The sequence below is a fragment of the Leptopilina boulardi genome, unplaced genomic scaffold (assembly GCF_019393585.1).
Source record: "Leptopilina boulardi isolate dan_hultmark-lab unplaced genomic scaffold, ZJU_Lbou_2.1 LbouV2_150, whole genome shotgun sequence".
Lineage (NCBI taxonomy): Eukaryota > Metazoa > Arthropoda > Insecta > Hymenoptera > Figitidae > Leptopilina > Leptopilina boulardi.
The window spans coordinates 198,842-225,762 of record NW_026137697.1 but is presented as its reverse complement, the minus strand read 5'-3'; the positions used below and the strand labels follow the sequence as shown (position 1 = coordinate 225,762).

At 25.1% G+C, this 26,921-nt stretch overlaps 1 protein-coding gene across 1 annotated transcript; it reads left to right on the top strand.

The window, feature by feature from the left end:
• Positions 1–913: 913 nt before the first annotated feature.
• On the top strand, positions 914–26,135 carry LOC127276613 (cGMP-specific 3',5'-cyclic phosphodiesterase-like). The gene is made up of 16 exons (XM_051297174.1): positions 914–1,537; positions 8,597–8,879; positions 8,998–9,077; positions 17,198–17,500; positions 19,445–19,788; positions 20,076–20,306; positions 20,389–20,746; positions 21,334–21,503; positions 21,712–21,934; positions 22,009–22,083; positions 22,208–22,246; positions 22,329–22,610; positions 22,867–23,243; positions 24,119–24,555; positions 24,637–24,827; positions 24,931–26,135. Exons 4-16 carry the CDS (start codon positions 17,444–17,446, stop codon positions 25,396–25,398), a joined length of 3,252 nt encoding a protein of 1,083 aa, XP_051153131.1. The 5' UTR covers positions 914–1,537; positions 8,597–8,879; positions 8,998–9,077; positions 17,198–17,443; the 3' UTR covers positions 25,399–26,135.
• Positions 26,136–26,921: the final 786 nt, after the last annotated feature.

The window sequence follows — 26,921 nt, the reverse complement described above, 5'->3', positions numbered from 1 at the left end:
CCTCGTGACTGGATTTTTTTTTCATTTCAGAATTAAATTAAAATATTTACCTTGATAACGAATTCTCAGCTACAAGTGGATTTTTTTTTCAAAAACTAAATAGCCCTCGGAGATCCCCACTTTCAAGTTAAATTTCCATTAGGAAAATATGAAAAATAACCGTAAAAATAGACCAAGTTCTAAAAAGTCTGAATATGAAGAATTCTGCGTCTTTTGTCCTTATTTTTTTGAATTACTTGACACTACAAGCCAGAATAGAATCTGCAAAAAGAAAAATAAAAAAAAACTTTCAGCGATGTACTAATATAATAAATTTTTAAAACGGTCGGTAATATAGAAATCTATAAAAAAAAATTTCATTTCCAAATTTGACAAAAATAAGTGTGGTGGCATCGAGACGCCAATTTTTCTGATCTCCCAGTAAGACGTCAAGTCAAAAAGTAAAATTACTAAATTTCTACAGTGAACAAAAGAAAGTTTACGGCAAACTAAAAAGGTAGTAAGAATAAAAATTTCCTGAAAAAAAAACAGGCAAGAATAACTAATTTTAAACCCCTCCTCAAAATAATTTGAAATTGTTCGTATAACTTTTTAAAAGTTCGAGAAAAGAGGTTTCGAGTATATGTGAGTGTTGGAAGAGAACGAGTATATTTACAGAGGTGCAATTTTCTCTAAAAGTATGGTTGTCTGCCGCATGACCTTATCTCATTGTAACGCGGGTCTTTTTCCAAACCGGTATTGTTGCCTTTCTTTTTCTCTCCCTCTGTAAAGAATGTGAGTACATTTAATATATATATATATATATATATATAGAGTCAGCATCCCCCTTCTATTGGTAGCGCGCAACGACTTCCAATCGAATCAAGTCAGGGACAATTTTTCTTTCGGTCAAGAGTATAGTTGGAAACGGGAGAGAATGAAGAAGAGTAACTCGACTCGGTGTTTTCGAAAATCTCCGCCGAAAATTTCGCACGCTACACCGGGGGATGCTGCGTCCGGGACCGTACTCTCCTATCGATCTTTCGGCCGACCAACAACCACACGTTAAACATAGTCAACATTGACGCGCGCACACACACACACATATACACTTACGCCAAGCGGAGAAAGCTCGTATCTAACTTTCGCAACCCCCCATTGAAACCTGGCTCCGAGCTTTCAGTAAGCTCTGAGCTTTCAGCCGGTTCGAGTAGCGCTGCATGCTCCGTATTATATATATATATATACAAGCGGCTTTCAAGAATATCTACTCTCTTTCACTCTCTTTCTCTCTTTCTTTCCTCAATAAAGTTTTCCCCCCTTTAAATCGAAAAATAGATTTTATCTGATAAACAATCCGTTCTCAGCGCTGTGACGTAATTCCTTCCATGAATCATAAACACGAGAGCAGTAATAGAAACGACGACTCGCGTTCCGTCGAACGTCGAAAAACTTTCCATCCGTGACTTACGTGTTTCGTAAAGCTCGGTTAGGCACTTTAAAGACACTGGCTTTAACCTCCTCGTGCCTGGCGAGAAGATACCGCTACTAATATCAGGTAAGAAACTTCAATTTTTTTTTTTTTTTTCTATATTCGAAAAAAAAGATTTTCACTTTTCAAAAATTTTCATTGTAAAATTCTAGAAATCATTTTCAAACATTTAAGATAATATTGTTATATATATATTTATTTTTTAAATAATACGAAAAATTTATTTTATTCAAATAATTGGTTGACAATATAAAAATATAAATAAAAAATAATAATAAAATAAAAGTAAGATGTAAAATAAATACAAATAACAAATAAAAATTTATTTGCTAATAAAATGTAATATAAAATTTATATACTTTTAAGTAAATAAAATAATGTATTAATAAGTAGATTAAATAATAATAATAATAATAATAATAATAATAATAATAATAACAATAATAAGATTGATAATATTTATAATAATAAATAAGTATTGTAAATAAAATTAGAAAACATAGAAAAAAAAATTCCATATTGTATTGTTAAAAGTATTAATAAATTCCATTTAAAACTGTATACATTGAAAAAAAAATTTGATTCAAATACTCGATTACTTGCCTACTATCAAATAAATATTTATTAAATACAAATAAATATTTATTTGTATCAAATAATTATTATTTGAATCAATTAAATGGTATTTATTTCAAATACAGAAATTACTGATTCAATTATAATTATTTCCAATAAAAATAAATTAATTAAATAAAAATTATTTGGTTCAAGTAAATATTTATTTGATAATAGTCAAGTAATTGAGTATTTGAATCAAATAATTTTTTTTTTCATAATTCAATTTAATAAAATATTTTAATTACAAATTAAAAATAAAATATTAAATAAAATATATTTGAATTATTTACATATCAATTGAATATAAATAATAATTATATATTTATTATCGTTTCATTAATATAAAATTATTTTTACACTGAAAAAAAAAATTATTTGATTCAAATACTCGATTACTTGACTATTATCAAATAAATATTTATTAAATGCAAATAAATATTTATTTGTATCAAATAATTATTATTTGAATCAATTAAACGGTATTTGTTTCAAATACAGAAATTACTGGTTCAAATATAATTATTTCAAATAAAAATAAACTAATTAAATAAAAATTATTTGGTTCAAGTAAATATTTATTTGAAAATACTCAAGTAATTGAGTATTTGAATCAAATAAATTTTTTGTCAGTATATAAAAAAAAATTGATTTATTCACCACAGTAGTAAAAATAAGAAAAATTATTAAAAATTTACTGTTTTCTATAAACAAAAATTCAAATAAATATCTCCCACTGACCCAATTAAGAAAATATTTTGATAACAATAAATTAATATTAAAAAGAACTTTTAACAAGTTTAAAAATTATATACAAAAAAAAAAAAAATGCCAAAAACGTTACTTTGAAACATAAATGGAATCTATTTGTCATATTCTTTTTTGTATATATATATATATATACATATATTTATATATAAAAACTGCAGAATAATTGTTTAACCTTTGTTTTATAACGTGCCAAAGTCACGCCGTAATAATGATTTGAAATTTTGAAATCGTGCCAATTTTATATAGTTGTGCCCCAGTAATTTTTTTGTCCTTATATTTGTTTTTGGATATAGCATATATCTTTTTTTTTTTTTTTTTTTTTTTTTAAATTTTATTTATTACAAGAATATTTTGAAATAAACATTTCATATTTTTCCCCTGGCATATTATTATTATTTCATATATTTCACCCCCTTTTCTATGCTGTTTTCCTCCGACTTTATTCATAGAAATTGATCAATATTAACAAGCCGGAAAATTTACTTTGATAAGTTCATTGACATTATATATAGTATGTTTATAGGTTTAGAAATAATATTTTTTTTTTTTTAAATCTGTCTTTCACATAATTATTCAAATAATTTTATATAAAACAATTATGTAATTTGTTTTTTTATTATTTCTTTTGCTATATCATTATTAATACCTATTAATATTAACATTACTATTTAATTATCAATATTATTATTATTATTTTATTATTACTATTACTATTATTTATTTATTTATTATTATTTATTTATTTATTTAGTTATTAATAAATTATTAATTAATAATAATTATTAATAATAATTAGTGTATTATTAGTTTATAATTATTTGCTTATTGTTTAAAATTTTAATTTAAAAAAAAATTAACTAAAACTTTGTGAAAAAAAGAATAAGTTAAAAATGATAATATTGTGAAATTATTATAAATATATAATTATTTCAATAATAAAATAAATAATAAATTATGATAATTTATGTTTATGGCATTTTACATTTGGTTTCTTGATATAATTTATTTCCTTCAAGCATATAAATGGTTCAATCTCCAGCGGTGAGAACTAAAATGTCTGACTCAAAAGGATTGTTCTACTGAAGGTTATTTGTCTGACACACAACTTGCGATTACTACTTAGTAGAGTTATTGACAAACAATAGAGACAAATAAGCGGAGATTTTTCAAAAGAAAAGAATTAACTCAATTCTCTACTCGTCTACATTAAGCTTTTATAATAATAATAATAATAATAATAATAATAATAATAATAATAAATATTATTATTATAATTATTATTAATACTATTATTATTTTTTATTAAAAATACTGTTCTATTCAAATTATTCAAAATAAGTTTTCCTTCAATTTAAGAAGATTAGAATCTAAAAATTAAAATTTTTAAATTCTTTTCCTATAAAATTTAAAAAAAAAATTGTTGTTATTCTTGATTCGATTACTTAAATATAGATTTAAAAAAAAAACCTTTTTTATTTCGAATGGAAAAATGAAATAACCAGTGAAGTGAATCAGAAAATCAAGTAGAGTAATCAATGATTGATCGGACATGCAAAACATTTATATAGATATATTTGCTACTGGGATAGAAAAAAAAAAATGAAAACAAAAATTGTCAGACAAATCATATATCGTATCGGATAAAAATGCAGTTTACAGTGAAAAAGTCAAACACTGGTCAGACCAAATCATATCGTTTATTCAGTAGAATAATCAACAAAATGGTCAGACAAAAATGACAATAAAAAAAAATACAATAACTGAACAATAGCGTTCATTTGAAGAAGAAGAAGAAGAAAAAAATTAATAAATCAATGAAGCCAAATTGTAATGATTTTAAAAGTAGAATAAATAATCATATTACTTAATCAGAAATGATAAAAAATCAATTAATTATCAATCAATTAATATTAGAAACACAATATAATATTGAATAAATGAATTATTCATTTTATCAATTAGAGAAATCTATATGATTGCTATGACATTATATAATGAATCAACAATTAATCAATCAAAAAATATAATATATTGTAAGTAGAAGAAATTTTGTTTTGGTCAGACAATTTTACACTCAGAGAAATATTTTATTTGAAATAAATATAATAATATATTTGAATTAAATAAATATTTATTTTAAATAAATATTTAAAAAATAAATTAAATAAATAAATATATTTTACGTAAATAAAAATTTTATTTGTTATATAAATAAAATTTTTATTTAAATAAATTAAAATTTTATTTGTTATATAAATAAAATTTTTATTCAAATAAATTAAAATTTTATTTGTTATATAAAAAAAATGTTTATTTAAATAAATTAAAATTTATTTGCAATAAATGATTTGATCTTGTCAAGTAAAAATTCTTTTAGGTTTTGTTCTACATATATATATATATATACCTAACATAGTATCTCGAGTATTTTTCAAATATTTAAAAAGAAACGATAAAATATCAAATAAGCGTCACATAAATCATAATTTTACACGACCAGGAATTGCGTATTTCTTTTAGAAACATTTGAATTGCATTGCCTAGACAAAAGCTCTTAAGATGGAAACAAATAATTTTTTCTTTTTTTTTTTCAATTTACAACAGAGAGAATTTAATAAAAGGAAGCACATAACTAATGGTAATTTTTATTTTCTTACAATTTGCATACTCTATACAATTAAAATATCTCAACTGACTTTTATTATTATTAAAACGTTTTGTTTCCGGGTCAGTGTTTTAAAAGTGCTAATGTGTAATTTAATAATAATAATAATAATAATAATAATAATAATAAAATTTGAATTTCTTATTAAAAAATATAAATGACATAAGAATTAACTACTGTCACAAAAAATTTTTTTTATCATCAAACATTAAAATTAACAATGCCACATAATTAATCGTTGTAATGAGTTATACAACAACATATTTATGAACTGTAAACAATATAAAAGGGATATAGAGTGACGATTAATTATTATTTCATCGTTCTAAATAAAATTTTTGCTTTTCATTAATACTTTTTAAAATTAAATAAAATTATACAATGAGTTTTTAAATTTAAATAATTGATTTTTAAATTAATAAACTTCATTTGGTTGAAATTCTACAAATATTAATTACAAATAAATAAATATATATATATATATATATATATATATATATGTATATATTTCCAATATATATTGGAAAATATTAATTAACAGTAATTTTATTAATTTCCCTCAAACATGCACATATGGCACAAATTAATATTTATAGAGTGCTCCATAAATTTTAAAAACGCGGTTTCTACTTTGAAACACTCATGTGAAAATATTGAAGACTTTTAAAATTTTAATTAAGAGTGTTCAATTTTTTTTTTTATGTACACTACTGCAGATTTTAATTTTACTTTAACTGATTAATTAAATATTTAATTTGTAAATTTTTTGTATAATAATTTTTTAAATTGAAATTAACATTCACTTATTTTAATCAAAAATATTCTATTTTAAATTAAAATTTTCTTTTATCTAAAAAATTATCTTTATTATTATTATTATTATTATTATTATTATTATTAAATTTTTACGTAAATGAAAATTTATTTATTAACATCAAAGATCGAACAATTAATTTTGAATTCTGAATTTCCACTAAAACAAATTTATCTAAAAGTTTGGTTATAGTTAAGCAAACAAGTCCAGTAGCTTGTTTATATATAATTTTACCAGTAAATAAATGTTAACATTGTCTTTCAATTTTAGTTACTGTATATATTTTCAGAGCAAACAATCTTCAAATTATTATTAATAATAAATTACTCAATAAGCTGATGAAACTTTTTAATTAAAAAATTTTTAAAAAAAGTTTAAAAAATATAATTTTAAAAAGAAATTTAAAAAAAAAAAAAAAAAACTTCTGCAAATGTTAAATTAACAAAAAGTAATTTTTCTAGTATAGCTATATATATATATGTATGTGTGTGAATAAACTTCTAAAGCACATTCAGTATAAAGTTAGTTAATTTATAAATTATGAAAATTTCTAGCAGTTTATATAGTCCATTAAAACTAAAACATCATTTTAAACTTATTTGATATGCACGTTTTAATAAAACTTAAAAAAAAAGTTTCAACTCATTCCTTATGTACACACACACACATATATATATATATATATATATATATATATATATATAGAGAGAGAGAGAGAGAGAAAAAGAGTAAATTTATTTTATTTTTTAATATAGGTAAAAAAATGTCCATTTTCCATTTGCGTTTTTACAAACTTTTATAATACGGAGTTTATAAATTAATTGAATTAAAATGTTTAACGTAAAAGCTTTTAGAATGAAATTTACCTAAATTAAGAATTTTTTAATCGAGTCAAGTTACAATCCCAGACATTTTCAATTTCCATTGCTCATTCCTATTTCTTATTTTTTAAACATTACATTTTTAAATTACTTTTGAAAATTACTTTTCCAAGTTTAATTTTCCAAATGCCTCTCTCATATTTTCTAACTTTGTGTATTTAAATCAAAAATGGATATTCATCGTTTTCTTCTCTTTTTTTTTTATTAAATGTCCAACTAAGCAAAAAAAGTTTGGTTTCTTTTTCTTTTTGCAATAAAAAAAAAAAAAATTCTTTTTTAACTAGAAAAAAGTAGTTAATAAATTATTAATATTTGTCCTCAACTACCTATATATACTGATTTATTATTTACATATGAAGTAAAAATATATTTCATTAAAACAACCGTTTTTTCTATATACTTTTCGATAAAATAATTTATTATATAAACAATTTTTTTTGTGTCAATTAAAATTAAAATTTATTCAAAATGAAATAAATATAATTTCTTTCATTTAAATAAAAAATAAATAACATAATTGAATCAACAAAAACGTTTGTTTAACTGAATGCATATTCATTTTTGTTGATTCAACTAGAATTTAGTTGTTTCAAGTAAATTTTTCTCTGAGTGTATTACTGAGACCAACTATAACCTGCACTTGGAAAGATTCCCCGGAAAGTGCCACCTGGAGGTTCTATCAGAATTCCGCCGGAACTTCCAACGTAATTCCGTCGGAATTCCATCGGAGTTCCAAAGAATTTCCGATGGGATTCCGACGGAGTTCTGGCGGAATTCCGATTAATATTTTTAAAAAATTTTAGAGTCCTAATTCCGTCAGAATTTCGCCGGAACTTCCAACGTAATTCCGTCGGAATTCCATCGAGTTCCAAAGAATTTCCAATGGGATTCCGACGGAGTTCTGGCGGAATTCCGATTAATATTTTTAAAAAATTTTAGAATCCTAATTCCGTCAGAATTTCGCCGGAACTTCCTACGTAATTCCGTCGGAATTCCATCGGAGTTCCAAAGAATTTCCTATGGGATTCCGACGGAGTTCTGGCGGAATTCCGATTAATATTTTTCAAAGTTTTTAAAGTCCTAATTCCGTCAGAATTTCGCCGGAACTTACAACGTAATTGCGTCGGAATTCCATCGGAGTTCCAAAGAATTTCCGATGGAATTCCGACGGAATTACGTTGGAAGTTCCGGCGGAATTCTGATAGAACCTCCAGGGGGCACTTTCCGGGGAATCTTTCCTAGTGGAAAATTACAAAAATTTATTACTTAAAATCTTTACGATAAATTAGACTTATATAAACCTATAGTAAATATTGATTTTTTTTCTTTCGTGAATATAATTTGCTTCCCGCATTTTTTTTTCTTTTTTCTTTTTTCAGGCAAATCGTCATGACTGCACGTGTTTCTTTGACGAGCGCACAGCGTATGGGGAAATACAATCGAGATCACGTAATATCGATCTCATTGTGTTGGATTTACTCTCTGAAAATTCCAATTGACTGAAGAGTTTTGCTCGCATACAAAAGAGAGTAACAGTAGAGAAACGAAGACTAGTTCAATATTTCATTGACACGTGAAACGATTATATCTCTCGCGAGTGTTGTCATATAAAATCCCATTCATATATGCACATGTGAAATCAAAAACTTTTTTCGAAAAAAAGTAATATTTTTTTTTTTTATTTAGCCCTCCCAAACTTTTTTTTTCACCCTTCTATTTTTCTCCCTTTTTTCGAATATATACAAGAAAGGGGGGGAAAAAATATATATATATTTTCAAGGCCGTTCACTTTCTTCTACGTGATGAAAGAAATACTACTACAAGAGGACTGCTGGAGATGATGAAACGTTCGTGATAACGGTAACATATTGTTTTAGCTTATTTTAATTTTCTAGAAGGGTAGAGAGTAAAAAAAAAAAAAAATGAAGTCTTTTGCACAAAAATAATATTTGAATTTTCTATATTGTTATATTTACGCTTGGGAAATATTTTGTGTGTGCTAAAGTAATATTTTCTAGGTCATTTCTATACTTCAATGAAAGAGAAGAGGGAAACTATAAAGCATATCTGTCAGAAAATAATTGAACTATATTATATATATATTTACTTCAAATAATCTATTACTTTATTTTAAATAAAAAATATTATTTAAATTAAAAAATACTTTTCATTTAAATAAAATGATACAAATTCTGTATTTTGAAACAAATTAATTTTTTAATTACTAAAATTATTATTTATTATTATTAATTAATCATTAACTAAATAATATTTGTTTCACAAAAAATTATTAGTTCCAATAAAATTTTTGATTATCAAGTAAAAATTATTTGGTGCAAGTAAATATTTATTTTTCTTAGTCAATATAAGTAACTGCGACTATTTGAATCAAATAGAATCTTTTTCCAGAGTGTATGAAATGAAAATAAATTTTTTTTTTTATTGAATAAGATATTTATTTTATCGATATAAAAAAAATTTTTTTTTTTTTTCAAAAAAAGAAATATACAAAAAAAAAAGAAAGCTTTCTTTTATCTCCAGACACAAGATTTCTCAAATTTATCTTGAAACGCATATATATATATAATGGAAAGGAAATGAAAATATTTATTCAACTCTTTTCGTCGTTTTACAAAGAACCACTTCTTTCACCATTTTGCATTCTCTCTGGTCATCGAGAAAAGTCAATTCTTGATGATGACAGTGGCTCTTCAGTAAAGTGATCCAACTTTGGAGATTTTTATATACCTTTTAGGATTTTTCAAAAATACGTTTTCACATACGCTGAGAGGAAAATTTTTTTTTATTTGATTCAAATAATCGTTTACTATTATCAAATAAATATTGACTATAACAAAATAATTTTCACTTGAATCAAATAATTTTTAATTGAACCAATTAATTTTTATTTAAATCAAATAAATTGTATTCGAATAAATAATTTATTTGAAACAAATATCTTTAAGTAATACAAATAATAATTTTATTTAATACAAATATCTTTAATTAACTCAAATAATAATTTTATTTAATACAAATATCTTTAATTAACTCAAATAATAATTTTATTTAATACAAATAAATATTTAATTAATATTATTATTTTATTATTATTTGAATTATTTGTTTATTTCTATTAGTATTTATTTATTTATTTATTCATAATATTTCAATTCCGAAGCAAAATTAAAAAACATTGAAAAAAATTAAATGAAATTTTTTATAAGAGGAGAGAAAATCTATAAGGGCGATAAAATAAAATTTTCATAAAATATAATAATTTGAAAGTTTATTCAAAATTTGTCTGGAACCCTCATCTAATTATCTTAATTTAATTAAAATCATTAGCTACACGTGTGTTAACGGAACAGTATAACGATGAACCTGCGCAGAAAGGGCAATTTTAGACAATACTCAATTACTGTAATTATGCAATCAGACAGACTATATATGAACTAAACGACGTTTATATATATATATATATATATTTGAGATACCGTTAAACAATAACTCTGTATAAGTGTATTAATTCAAATTTAGAGATAAACTCCCTGAATTTAATTTTGATAACTACAGCATTAAATAATATTATCTCAATAACTGTCAGTAAATGTAAATTAATCCAAATGAAAATATTTACGATTATTTAATTCGTTGGAAAAATTTTGTTTAATTAAAAAATTACATATTTTGAATTCTTTATTTATTTTTATTATTATTTATTTAATTTATTATTTATTTTATTTTTTTTTTAGTTTATTTTTTATTTATTTTATTTTTTATTTAGTTTATTATTTATTTCATTGCTTTTTATTTTTTTAATATTTTTTATATTCAAAGTTTATTTAAGTACCTCATTAATGTTTTTACTCTATTTTATAAAATTACAAAAAAATTTTAATTACGATTTTGATTACAGCGTAAAATTAATATTACATGACGTACTACTACTTCATTATATATATATTATGTAATTAAATGATAAATTGTGTTAATATATAATCATTTGTCTTTGAACTTTATAATTATAAAATACATATTTTTTTTAAACGACAACAATAATGACAACAAAGTTGAGGAACTAAAGTTAAAATAGGTTAGACATAGTACATGGGAAAACGTTTAGAATAGAGAATGTTATTAAATTCAACTTTGTTTTCCCAAAGCGTACATTACTTGAAGCTCTTGTAAAATGCAAGAATTTAGAAAAGTAAAGTTTTTCAAATTTTTAAAAGTTCCCAATTGAAAGAAAATTAATCCAAAGTTTCTTTTGCTTTCATAGCATTTAAAAAAAAAACCAACTTTAAGCCCTTGCAGTTATTATTATTAAATAATTAAATAAAAAAAAATTCCAACTAATTAAATAATGAATTATTGTAATAATTAGTTTAATTAATCATTATAATAATTAATTAAATAATAAATAAAATAAATAATAATTTGCATAATTAATTTAATAGGAACTTTATAATTGAATTAAATTATTATTATTATTAATTTATTGAAAATTCATTTACTATTATTTTGTAAAAATTTCCTTTTCTCTATAGAAAAAAAAAAAATTCGCAAAAAATTTCGCGAGATAATGATATACTATTTTTACGAAATAATGAAAGTTTTTCTTTTTTTTTGGAAAAAAGTAGGACACGTTTGATGTGAAATTTCACGTAAAAAGTGTCGACTTTCTTGAAAAAAAAAAAAAAAAAAAAAAAATTGCTCTATAATTTTAAAAAAGCTTAGCAAGCTCTCAAATGAAGAAGCTACTTTAGTTAAGAGTTAGCGAGTATACTAGTCACGACCTACGGAGTTTGTGAGAACCAATAGCAGAAGTAATTGCAAGAACTGTTCACTGAACGTAAAATTTCATTTTTATTGCGCAAAGGGGACTCATGAGTTCAAAGTCTTAAAGAGTTAAAAGGCCTTTCTTCACACACACATACATATCACACAAAACTCATAAAAAAAAAATTCACAAACTTATGGTAAATCTTTGAAAAAATTCCGTAAAAAAAAAATTTTTTTTTCCCCTTATAAATTCGATTTTTTTTTCTCGCACTTGTTGAAAATTTGATTTCAACATGGGATTACGCGACTTAACAATAAAACGGTGTGCGAGAGAAATGAAAAAGGAATTCCTCCGGGCAACAGAGATGAATAAAGTAACCCTCTCTCCCTCTCTCTTTTGAAACAGTTTCGCTTGTTCTTTAGCGAACTTAAATTAATTTCTCTTGTTTCCAAGTTTTAATCCCAACCGAGGATTTCAAAGAAGATGAGTTTGTTCATAAACATAAATATTCATTTGCGCGAAAATTCAATAACATATTTTTTTTTTTTTTTTATATCCTTTAATCTTGTTTCGCGTCACATACTTTTCAATTTGACTTTTCATTTTGCATATAATTGTAATTAAAATTGCATTTAAAGAACTTCTATACAATTAATTTAATGAAAATACAATTATACAACTACAATATATATATAATATAATAAAAGAATAATAAAATTAGAATTAAATAAAAAATATATTTATCTCTTTAAAACAAAATAAATATTTAGTTTAGAGAAAAGTATTTTTTAAAAATATAATTTATAAATTAATTAAATGATTTTCTTAAAGTTATGAATTTTTTTTTTTTTTTTATTTAAATAAATTTGTTTTCAAAATTAAAAAATTTTTAAAAAGAAAATTAACATATTTTTTGAAAAAATAGTTTTTTGTAAAATGTGAATTTCAAACAAATTTTCTGCTTCATTATCGATGTTACAAAACTTCAATGAAGCTGCACGTATATATAGTTAAGTACAAGTTAAACATAAAAGTTGAAAAAAAAGTTTTGAAATTTGAAGGATTGACTAGTTGAAACTTTTCGAACGAGAAATTCGAATTTCAATGCAGTGAAGTTTGATTATATTTGAATTGAAATCGAAAAGTTTAGATACTTGCACTTTAATTTACGATTCTATGAAATTCTACTCTATATACATATATATATTTTATTATTCTTTAAAGAAACATTATATAATTTATTTTTAATTTAAATTTTATTAATTTAATTTTTTTTTCATTAAAAATTAATTTTTTCACAAATTTATATATACGATGGAATAATTACTAAAAAATTTGTGAGGGAAAAGAAAAGAGTTTCCTTTTATTTTCCGATAGATAAACTTTTAAAATCATTTGTCACGCTTATCATATCAGAATATCTTCTTTTGTGAATAGTTATTGAACTTTTGCGCATAATAAATTGTCGCCGTCAACAAATCAGATTTCCTTTTATCATTTTTAAAAAAGAGAACCAAATAAATTAGCATATTATTGACTTCACTGTTTTTTTTTCTTTTTTTTTTCCTTCATATTTTGAAATTGCAATAGTGACGGTATAGTTAATTTTTAATTGGTTTTTCGTGTCAAACAAACACAATTTTTTAATTTAAAATAAAGCAGATTTAGGAAATTAAAATTTTTAAATTCTGACGGGAAAATTATATTGTATTGGAAAAATATATATATAATATTCATAACTTGTTTGCCATATAAGATAAGCTTTTCCCAAGACCATGTTCGAGTTAAGTGAGAAATTTAAATTTTCCTAAAGTATAACGTTTCTTATTTTTAAATATTTATCTCTTTGATTTTTTACTCACACTATTATTATTAAATTTATAAAAAAATTTAATTAAAAACTCACCACTTTACTTCTCTGGTATTCGTCAATCCAATCCAATCCAATTTGATCCAATCCAATCGAATCGAATCTACTACCTAAAAATAAAAAAAATACGTAAGTTTTGTTTTTGTAATAGCTATTAAATTAATAAAAATAATTGATATTTGAAAAATTAAATATATAAAAATTTTAATTAAACAAGTCGATAATTATTTAATAAAATTTCAAGTTGATATTTATATTTTGTAGAAAAAAAAATGAGACTGAATCGTTAATTTTTTTTTACGATCACAACAAATGTAAAATATGATACTGATGCAACAAAACTAGCTATAAATTTAATATTTTTATTCTAACGAGTAGCTTAAATCCTTTTATTTTTCAGTCGCGATGTTTTATACCCACGATATAAAATACGCAGTTTTTGATAATAAAAAGTATACGTAACTGTATAATGGGTTACTTTTTAAAAAGTAGTGAATTATTAAATATTACTGACAATTCTGATATACTTTTTAAGAGACTTTTTTTTTAATATAAAAAATAATAAATATTAATTGTAATTATTAATATTGATAAATTATTAATAAACAATAAAATTAATAATATATATTATGAATATAATTGCTACAAAAAATTCACTTCTCTATAAAATCATTTTTTTTTATTATCAATTTTCTTTTTTTACCTTCTCTCATCCCTTTATTCTTTTATATTTTTTCATGCGTTTTATGTCAATTTCTATTAATGCATATTTCACTCTACAATATATTTTTTTCCATCTCGTTCATTATTTATTATTTTTTTTTTTTAATTTTCATTTTATTTCGCAAGCCTTTGTATATTTTTAACTTTATTCAATTATATATTGATATTTCTATTCTATTTGATGTTTTATATTTAAATTGGTTCATATTTTTTTTATACAGTATATATATTTATACGGAATTGTATATACAAATTGTTATATAGAGACTATAAAGGTATTACTATTCAGATTAGTTTCACAAACGACATCAAAGTTGCTTTATATATATTGTATATAATCTTTTGTGTGTTTTATATATAAAATAAACACTATTACGAAATTGACAGATTTCTGACGTAATATTTCATTTCACGTATGGTAAATTTTTTATTTGAAAGTGGAGTTTTTTTTGTTTTTTTTTTTTTTTGCTCTAAATTTCTCTCTCATATAACTGAAATATGAATGTCATCGACCGCAAACACACAAAACTTCAGAGACATATCTTTTTAAATATTAAAGAAAGGATTTTCCGGGGTCTTGATAATTTATTATATTCATATATAAATACTACTTTTCGAAATTTAAAATAAATAATTCAATTATCAATGAGAAAATAAAAAAAAAAATGTTCGTATTAAGATAAATGAATTAAAAAATAAAAAAAAAGAAAAATTGATGGATTTAATAATAAAAAAAAATTCCTGACTATTTCCTATCAATGAATTAAATTGATATTGAAAAAAAGCTATAGATTCAGAATTTTATTTGAGAGTGGAAAAAAAAAACAAATGAGATTTAAATTCAGCAAATTTTGGCAACGATCAAAATTAATGAGTTTAATTATTCAAAATTGACACACATAAAAATGTCAAGTTCCTTTTGAAATATATATATGCAGACGCGATATAGTTGTATGTACAACGTTGAAGTACATCGATTTTGGCTAATATACTTGAACACACAGTGTGACAGGAAACTGTGGAAACTCATTTCCGAATATCAATTCAAATTGATTTGTTCTAGATACGATTTTAATTTGAGAATCATTATGGTGACATGTCATATATACTAAATCACAAACTTTATTTCCTTATCAAGAAATGTGGGAAAATTAAAACAAAACAAAAAAAAAATAACTAACCATTAATTGATTTTCTAACAAATTCCATCTGCCAATCAAAGAAATATTTCATTGTCAATGAAAATCATAAAATCAATTTTAAGAATTAAATATGCTGTCAAAAAGAATGAAAAATGCCATAATTCAAAAAAGAGAAAACTAATAAAAAAAATAAAACAGTATCAATACAACAAACCTCATTAACTCTATAGTGAAACGTTAATAAACAATAGCATCGTAAAAAAAGCTCATCTCTTTTTTATATATATGCAAAATGAAATAAGAGTTTTTATGGGGCAACAAAAAAAAAATTTATTACACAGGGAAAATATATCAAGAATAGGCGAGATGCATGACTTTTCAGTTTATTAAAAATTTCAATATAATTGACTTGTCTCTTTTTTTTTTTTACTCTGCGTTACTCTTTTCATATTTTTTATTAACTAATTATAATAAATGTAAATTTTTTTTTTATTTCACACACACACACACTTTTGTTTCGTTGCGCAAAAGTATAATATAAAAATTCTGAAGTAAACAGAATTAATCACTTCCATTTTCACACGAACAATGAGAATAAGCAACTTCTCTAATTCAATTTTCTTCGACTTGACCTCTTTCTCAACGTCAATTATTATTCTTTTACCTCTTATTTAATTCGAAATCGAAATCAATCTCTCTTTCACTAACTTATTCTTAAAGAATGTTGAGAGTTTTGATTAAAAATGTGTTCAAATTATGACCATTTGTATTTTTTTTCAAAATTAAAAACGTATCCATTTTTTTTTTCAAAAATTAAAATTTAGAGAAAAAATAATTTTTGTGTAATTTAAAAAAAAAATTCACTTTCAAATTATTTACTTACAAATAATTAAATACTAAAATAATAAAAAAAATTAATTTTCATACAAATTTGTTTTAAATAAAATAAATTCTTTTGTTACAAAACAAATTTTTTTCTAACAAATCGTATTTATTAGATGCAAAATTTTGTAAATTAATAAAAAAATTTATTATTTTATTTGACAAAAAAGTAATCTTAAAAAAAAATTTTTAAAATAGAGAACAAAAGCAATTTAATCATAAAATAAATTCTCTTTTAATATTTTTTTCAATTTTTTCACCCAATTGGTGTTAAATTATGAAAGTAATATCATGAAAAGTTCAAGTGTGAGATTTTATAATGAAAATACTAGAAAAATTATTGGAATTAAAATGGAACAAAGAAAATACGAGAGAGAAAAAGGAAAGAGCTTTATATGTAATATACACATTTTTTTTTTAGTAAAAAAAAATTCTTTTTTATGTATTATAAGATTCAAATTGCAATTACTCGTGTATATTATATATATAAAGCGCATATTTGATATCAATTAGAGGAAATCGATATACATATTGTTACAAGAAAATGTGATACACGATATGAATTTGTCGTTTATAGGAATTAATTTATAACGGTGTCAAATGAGAGTAAATGAAGAAGGGTCGAAAAAAACAAAGGCGACGACGACGACAGACATAACAATGTGAATGTATTATATAGACAAGGACTTGGCGCATATGCGGCCTTCTTCTTCTTCTTCTTCTTCGAGAGAGGTTTTTTTCTCTATTTCGACGCTCGATCGAAAATACAAAGAAGCCATCGGCTGCTTTTATTCGATGGCGATGCTTGCAAAGCTGAGATGATATGGAAACTGAGGATGATGTGGACGAGGAGTTGCCGAGAGCGGCGGGTCGTGAAGAGGTAAGCTACTTTGTTTCGATATTTTACTTTTTTTTCCAGAACAACCTTCAATCTGACCTACCACCCGTTAAAAAAAAAAAAAAATAAAATTCATGAATTTTTGTTCTAAACGCCTTGACTATAAATTTTCCTTTCACGATTTCTTTTACTTTAAAAAAATTCTTTTTATTCAAAGGAGCCTTTAAAAACATTTTCCAAAAAAAAACAAAAGCTCTTTGACTCAAATTCAATCAAGCGAAATACAAACAAATTTTCGTTTTTTTTTCGAAAAAACAAATCTTTTATCTCAATTGAAAATTTGATTTTCTTTTTTTAACAAAAATTTATATTCTCTTTTATTATTTAAAATGATGTGAAAAAATTAATAAATTTTTAATCTAAATAAAGAAATCAAATTTAATGTAATTATTTTTAACTTCTTGTAGGTAACTCTCATAATACTAAAAGTACGATAATTAACCATCAGAGAGATTAAAAATAAAAATTTCTTTTCAACAGTATTTAATTCTTCTCGGTATTATTTAAATCTTAAAAGCGCGAAGGGAGCATAATCTATGCGATTAAAAAGAATTACGACGACGACGAAAAAAAATATATATCTCGGTTTAACGTTTTTTTTTTCTTTCTTTTATTTTTTTTTTTTTTTATTCTGATCAGTGATGCGTGCATTGATGTTTCCTCGAGCACAAGTTCAATCGTTGAATGGTAATGCAATGCTAGGAAGATAAGGAAAAAAAAAAAAAAAAAGATTTCCTCAGCAAAACTGAAAAGATTCGAATTCACTCTTTTCAACGTTCAAAGGAAACTCATTTCCGTCACTTTATTCTACTTGAATCTCATTTTGCTCGATCCGCTTTTCGCTTCTGAAACCGTCCACAGTTAATACCTGTTTTTAGTGTCTTCAGTATTAAGGATAATGCTATATTTAGAAATGTTTCCCTCATTATATTTTCATGCTAAAAAGCTCCTTTTCTACTTTATAAACTTTATAAGATAAAAGGTTTTGTAATTTCATCCATAAGATTATCAACAAAAAAATCCACCCCCCAAAAAAAATATATTTCTTTCACTAATAACAAAAGTATATTTTTCCTTATTCGCGAAAGAAAAATGAGATTTTTTTTAAAATATAATAAACTTCTTTTAGAAATTGTACACATTTTTGTAGTGTACTTAAGAAATGTACACTCAGCATTTGTTGGTTATCATGAGAAACTTTTTTTTTCTTTTTTTTTTTAGAAACAGAAGTTTCAATATTAAGCTGGCACACTTAAAGAGTTGAGAGTATCGATTTCAAAGGCTTATACGCTAGATTTTCAGATTGGGAACAAAATTCCCAAGTTTTTTTTTTTTGGTTTTATTTCGTCATAGAATTGACCCTAACAAATATTAGATTTTTTTTCTACATAAATGTTTTTTTTTCATTATCTATATAATAGAGACCTTTAACGATTTTTCTAAACACATATTTTTTTTCCAGAGAAAAAATTTTATCATGCGATATTTTTTTTTTTTTGCCCCAACGATAATTTTCTATTTGACGGAAATAAACGAATTTCGATAAAATAAAAGTGAAAGTATTTTATAAACAAGTTTTTTTTTACGAAGCTGAAGTACGCAACGTTTATGATAAATGATTTTTAAAGAAATAATTTTTTAAAATGAAAAATTCTATAATTTTTCGTCTAAAATATATTTATTGTTGTTTTTATTAATCAACAAATTGTAAAAAAAATATTTTCTAGGCAAAAAATTATAGAATTTTTCATTTTAAAAAATTATTTCTTTTAAAAATCGTTTATCATAAACGTTGCGTACTTCAGCTTCGTTTTTTTTAGCTATTATTTTAAATTTTGATTCAAATGAACTTGGAAAAAAATAAATTCAAATTTCCTTTTTGGATAAAATTTTTAAAAAGAAAAAATTTTGTTCTCTCTATATTAGATTAATCACAACAACAATAATTTCGAAGAACATGAAGGCATGAAGATCTCTGAGGTGCCAACGTCTTCCTTGATTGCGGATCGGGATAGTTTCTTCGTAATGCGATCATCCTCATCCGACCTTTTGCCCGAAATGAGCATGAGTAGCTTTAATCCGGATAATAACCTCGACAAAGCCGATGGGAACACGCATGGAGAATCAAAAGTACATTTAAGCACGAACATGAAGACTGACGTAAGAGATTGCGAGATCTCGAGGCTTTGCAAAACTAAGAGGGTATCCTGCCAAGACACTATTCACGAGTTCGAAGAGGACGATGGCCTTACTATGGAAAAAGTTGGAAAGTAAGTCAACCTGATCGATCACCCCACTTCCATAATCATGTCCAATTTTGCATGCAACCACTCTAAAGCCAATTTCCTAACTATAATAACCAACTCCCAGTAGAAAATGTATAATAAATATATAGTGCTTTTTTTTATTTTTCTCAAGAAAATCTTTTTTGATATTTTTTCTAAATGGTATTTATTAGATAAAAATTGTTTTTTGGGAGAAAAATTATTAGAAAAAAATGAAATAAATAATTTTGAGATTGTAAAACCGTTTTACTTTGTTGAAAAAAAAAAAAAAGGTTTTTGGAGACACATCCAGCCGTATTGGAAGGATGGATAAGAGAAAAGGCGAGCGCCGAATTGAGAATGTGGTTGCAGGGAACAAGTTTGGCACCAAAGACATCGACTTCAAGTCAACATCAAGAAGAAAATACGCTCAATCGAAATAAAAGAAATAGCGTCACTTCGGATTTATTTCAATCGTGGCTGGCGTCCAATTCACCAGTAAAAAGAAGTAGAAGTCCTAGCAGGTATACAACGTTTTTTTTAATCCCAACTTTAATTTATTATTAATTTTTTTATAATTTTAAATATTTGTACAATTTTTTATAGAACTTCAATGACACTAATGGGTAGAAGAGAGGAATTAAATCGTTTGGATGAAGGAGAACTTTTTATGGAATTGATACGAGATGTTGCTAATGAGCTTGATATCAATATTCTTTGTCATAAAATTCTAGTTAATGTTGGTTTACTTACCCAAGCGGACAGGGGTAGTTTATTCCTGGCGAAAGGTCCTCCTGAGGATAGATATCTCGTTGCCAAGTTGTTTGACGTCACGCAGGACACTGAATCGGATGAGGCAATTCAAAAAGCGAAAAATGAGGAAATCAAAATTCCCTTTGGTGTTGGCATCGCGGGCTACGTGGCACAAAGCAAACAAATCATAAATATCAAGGATGCTTACAAAGTCAGTAAATTAAAACAAAAAAAATATATAATTTATAATCAATAAAATTACAAAAAAAAACTCCTGTAATAGATAAAAAAAAAAAAAAATTTTCTCTATATTTAATGTAATTTCATAATAAAAGAAAAAATACTTTTCATTTATAAAAAAGAAAATATTCGAATCAGAATTCAATTTTGCCATATAAGACAATTTTAAAATGAAATTCCAAATATTAAATTGAGCAGAAATTTATAAAAGGGAGGAAATATCCTTCGAGGACTTTGATATATATTTTTTTTTTTCCCTCCTTTACTTGAGAAAGCAAAAAGGGACAAGTAAAAGTTTGAAGAGTTTCTTTCTGTATTTCTTTTCGAAAATCCTTAATGTAATTCAAACAACTATACGAAGAACAATAAAACAACTTTAACTCAATGGAGTTTCATTTCTTTTCAAATTTAGTTACATAAACAATTTGTATAATATTAATTTATAATTTTCTAAATTTAAAATATTGATCGAATATAAATTTTCACCACATGAAAAAAAAGAAAAATAGAATTATCATTAACAAATACTATAATTATTGCATTAGTTAAAATTTACAGGATCCACGTTTTAATAGTGCGATCGACATGCGAACGGGTTACAAAACTCATTTGATTCTCTCGATGCCAATTTGTAATTACGAGGGCGATGTAATAGGCGTGGCTCAAATCATCAACAAAACTAATGGTAATAATGAATTCACCGAGAGGGACGTTGAGGTTTTTCAAAGGTAAAATAAATTTTACATATTGAATTTGAATTTAAATTAAAAAAAAAGAAATTTTTTTTTGAATAACAGTTGATGAAAATTAGGAGACAACTTTTTTTATATTGTAAAATTACAAATACAGAAACGAATTATTCTCACTATTTATGTGGGTTAATGATAAAATCGATTACATTCCTAGGTCGTTGAACATTTAACTTTATTTCGTTAGATACCTAACCTTCTGTGGAATTGGTATTCAGAATGCGCAACTCTTTGAATTATCTGTCCAAGAGTATCGAAGAAATCAAATACTACTCAATTTGGCGCGAAGTATTTTTGCCGAGCAAAATAATTTGGAATGTCTCGTGTCAAAAATTATGACTGAGGCGAAAGAATTATTAAAATGTGAAAGATGTGCTGTTTATCTATTGGATGTAGATTGCGGTGAAGCGGTGAGATTATATTTTGATAAAAAGAATTTTTATTATTTTAATTTTTTTTTTTTTAATTTCCACAAAAATTTTAGGGTCACCTTGAAAAAATTGTGGAACGACCTGGAAGAATGGTGCAAGAAGCAAGAAAACCACTTTCAAGAAGAGAGGTAAAAAATTATTAATGAAAATAATAATTATTAATTATTAAATTAAATTAATTAATTATTAATTATTAAATTATTAATTTTTTCTAATAAAAGTTATTCTAATTTGAAATTTATTTAATTTCAGAGTAACAACATTCAAATGGAGGACATTTATCACCAACACGTAAGCTAAATAAATGAAAATTAATTTGAAAATAGAAAAAGAAACTACAAAAATGATAAAAAAATAAATTTTTATGTTTTAGAGCACAAGCGAAATCAACAAATTTACAATGGTTTTTGAAATGGAAAATGGAAAAGAAGAGGCACGAGTTTATCGACCAAGTGCCGAGGATCTATCAAAACCATTGGGAAGAATTGCAAAATATGTCGTTTTTTCTGGGGAAATTCTTAATATCGGTGATGTTGCATCTTGGCTAAAAACTCCTGTTATGGAAACAGGAAGTGAACCTGCCAGAAGTATTCTTTGTATGCCAATTGCCAATGGACAAAAGGAAGTAATAGGAGTAGCTCAATTAATCAATAAGGTTCATAAATTTTCTATTTTAACCCCAAAATTACCTTTCTTTTAAATATATTTTTAATCTAGATCATTAAATTCCAAAATAACTGAAAACAACCCATTTTTGTCTAATTTTACCCATAAATTTACTTTTTTTTTTAAGAAATAAAAATAAATTAGTTCAAATTTGGAAAAAAATAACCTAAAAATTCTCATTTTGTTAAAAAAAAAAATTAAAAAATTATTCACATTTCCATAATAAATGAATTTACCTCTTGCAGGATAATGGATCTTCATTCACCGACTCCGATGTCTCTATCTTTGAGGCGTTTGCAATATTCTGTGGACTTGGTATTCACAATACTCAAATGTATGAATCGGCCTGTAAACTGATGGCAAAACAAAAAGTCGCTCTTGAATGTCTTAGTTATCATGCAACTGCCAACAATGACGATGCCTTAAAATTGATGTCCGACTCGATATCAACAGCAGAAAATTACAACTTATACAGTTTTACATTTATTGACTTTGAACTTACCGATGACGATACTTGTAGAGCCACTATCAGAATGTTTAAACAATGTGATTTAATTCAAAAGTTTCACATTCCATATGATGTTCTTTGTCGATGGATATTGAGCGTGAAGAAAAATTACAGGTGAGAAATAAAAAGAAGAAACACCTCTCCTCACACACGTGCGGTCAAAATGGCGTCGCCAAAAAGTACAGAAAACGCGGGAATTACCTTCTTGATACCTCGCTTCTATTTTTATCCGCATGGCGCTGTAGTCGCGCGAGACTGTAAGGGCGCACTCACACCTCTGGCTGCCTGCACAGGCAGCCAGTGAGAGCCAATCAGAGAGTCAGTAGATTTAAATTAGGCATTTTACCTTGTGACGTCAGAGGCTGATGACGTCGAAGCCTGGAGGGACAACAAACGAAAAAAACAATAAAGAACTGTCAAACAAGTGATTTTTAGGTTAAGTTTTTGAAGTTTTCAACGTTACCAACTGTAGATGGACTATAGTAAAATTATTTGTTGTCCCTCCAGGCTTCCAGCTGATCGGGCAGCCATATTTGAAAGTGAAATACCTAATTTGAATTTTCTGTCTCTCTTACTCTTGTACGTTTTCTGCGTGGTGGGAGGCTGCCTGTGCAGGCAGCCAGAGGTGTGAGTGCGCCCTAACAATCGAAAATTCAAATTTAAAGAAAATTATATTTAATAATCTTTAATTTATACTTTCATATTTTTTTTTGTAAATATAAAACAAAATAATTAATTTTACATTTTTTCTTTGTTTTGATATTTAATAAATTAGCTAATAAGTAAATTAATATAGAGTAACGAATCGATAATCGCTACTATCGATAGGATTTAAAAGTTTTCAGTGTTGCCAATTTTCTAAAAATTAACAAAAATTTGGTAACATTGTAAATGAAAATCAAAATAAAGAAACATAACCTCTTGTAAATAATAAGTATTTCTTCACAGCAAATGAAGAAAAGTGAAATTAAAATTAATATATTTTACAGACCGGTGAAATATCATAACTGGAGGCATGCATTGAACGTTGCACAAACAATGTTTGCAATGTTAAAAACTGGTAAAATGGAGAAATTAATGATGGATTTAGAAATTTTGGGTTTATTGGTCGCTTGTTTGTGTCATGATTTGGATCATCGAGGCACTAATAATGCATTTCAAACAAAAACTGAATCACCATTGGCAATTCTTTATTCAACCAGTACAATGGAGCATCATCATTTTGATCAATGTGTCATGATTCTTAATTCCGATAGTAATAATATTTTTCAGAATTTACCTATGGAAGATTATCGACAAGTAATGAGAGTTGTGGAAAATGCAATTTTATCCACTGATTTGGCAGCGTATTTCAAAAAGAAAAATCGCTTCATGGAATTAATTGATGAGGGTGAATTTGACTGGCAGAGCGAGGAGAAAAAAGAACGTAAGTTCAAATAAAAATTACAAATTTTTATTTTTCTATAAAAAAAATAATAAACAAATTTTTTTGTGTTTCATTTGACAGTTTTGTGTGGAATGATGATGACAGCTTGCGATGTAAGTGCCATTGCAAAACCCTGGGAAGTTCAACATAAAGTGGCAAAATTGGTAGCTGATGAATTTTTTGATCAAGGCGATTTGGAAAAATTGCAATTAAATCAGCAGCCAGTCGCGATGATGGACCGCGAAAGAAGAGACGAACTCCCTCAAATGCAGGTATTTAGATAAATTTCTTCCTAATTTTCAAAAAATTGTAAATAAATTTTAATTCAGGAAAAATAAATTAATACTAAAAGATTCATTTTAATTTGCTACACAGGTGGGATTCATTGAAGCGATTTGTCTCCCATTGTATCGAGTTTTATCCGAAACATTCCCATGGATAAAGCCACTTTACGAGGGTACACTGGAAAATCGAAAAAATTGGCAGGATCTGGCGGAGAAAGTCGAAATGGGATTGACATGGATTGATCGTGATACAATTGAAAAACCAGTTGAGGAATTTGTTTCCTCAGAACCAAAAGACATTGAATTTACAGTAACGACTTTAAATTGTGCACACACAGAGAAGAAAGATGGATTAACTGATAATATTTCGGATGCGGCGAAATCATCAGCATTAGGACGATTTGCATCGTTGCGTAAAGGTGGAAGAACATTGAGTAAAGGTGTAAGAAGTCGATTAAGTAGATCATTATATTCGAGGAGTAATTCAGAGGATGCTGGCAAGGGCAAGGATTTACTTCCCGAAAGGAAAAATAGAAATAAATTGTGTCTATTAATATGACGGCTAACTACGTCGACCTTGGAAAGTATTCCCGAGTGATCGGCGATATTTTTTACACGACAACTACGCAAAGTTGTTAACAGTGTCAATTGTCTGTCTCGTGAATTAAAACAGAAAACAAAAAAAAAAATTTCCTCCCCACTCCGGGACGAATGGTCGGTCATTGTTTGAGGCCTTAAAGTGAAGTTTGGGGGCTGAACTCGAAAATTTCTGACAAAAAAAAAAAAATCAGAAAATAGTCCAGAAAAATCAATTGAAATTGTACAAAAATTCAAATGAATAGAAAAAGAAAAACTGTTAATGATGAATTGATTGAATTTCATATCCGATCCAGGGTAGGAAGCTCAAAAATCCAAGTCGGTCATACGTGTGCGACTGGAGGTGTGAAGTACCTGTGAAGATCTAAAACTCTCAAATTCACATTTAAGAGAAAAAATTTATACCTTATAGAATTTTTTAATCTCTAGTAATTTAACAAAGAAAATCAAAGATAATTATTAAAACAAAAAAAAAATGCCTATTTTTGTCAAAAAAAAGAGTTGGATTTCCGGGTGCATTATGACTCCAGAAAGCAATAAATTAAAAAGAAAGAAGAAGAAAACAGAAAAAAGTATAGAATATTATAGTAAATGGCTAGGCGATTAGACTGTGAATTTAAACGTCACCTTGTAACATTGCTCACGATAGTTTCGAAGTTGGCGATGAAAGTTAAATAAAAAAAAAAAAAAAAAAAAAAATTGCAAAAGTTAGAAAGCTGTTAAACGTCGCAAAGGAAAATAAAGTAGCACGATCAAGTTTTATCGCGATTAGATAAGTTCAATTTTTGACAATCTTTTTGTATAATTTGAATATATCTCAAAAAAAAAAAAAAAGTGTAAAAGAAAAATCTAGAAGAGAGTGAATCGTTAAAAAAAATTCTAGTGAGCTCTTTTTAAACTCTTATAAGGGTAGTGAGTAAGTCTGATTTTAATTTATTATAATAGCTAAAGTACTTTTTCACCACTACCTGTTAAAAAAAACTTTAAAACAAAATAATGAATGATATATAAAACTTATTTCTGTTTGTACGATGTGCAAAGTGTGTGAAAATTCGTAGATAATTTTAAAAAAAAAAAGAGAGAAATTATTTGTGTTGCCTTCTCTGAAAATTGAGAAATATTCATTGTTATTCATTCATAAACAAAAAGGAGAGAAATAAGATCATAAAAAAAAAGATATTTATATTCAGTGTTCATTAAATGGAAAAAAAAAATATTGCATTTTTACTTCAATGCTCCCTTGCAAAAAGTAAAATGAAATAACATTAAAAAAAAAAAAAAAAAAGATTTTAAAAAGCAATTTTATCTATAGTGTCGAGAATGGTCTTGATTGATGAGTAATGCAATTACATTGTTACCATATAGCAATGTTAAGAATAAAATGTTTTTCAAACTCAAATTATTACTATTGTCCTTGTTCCTTTTCCATTTTTTTTTTTTTTTTTTTTTAAATAAAACGTGAAATTAAATTATTTTTAAATGGTA

Excerpts from the sequence above, each read along its gene's own strand:
- LOC127276613 (XM_051297174.1), top strand. The coding sequence starts at position 17,444 with ATGGAAACTGAGGATGATGTGGACGAGGAGTTGCCGAGAGCGGCGGGT. Across the intron at positions 21,504-21,711 it reads GACGTTGAGGTTTTTCAAAG|ATACCTAACCTTCTGTGGAA; the intron begins GTAAAATAAATT and ends TTATTTCGTTAG. Across the intron at positions 24,828-24,930 it reads ACGAACTCCCTCAAATGCAG|GTGGGATTCATTGAAGCGAT; the intron begins GTATTTAGATAA and ends TTTGCTACACAG.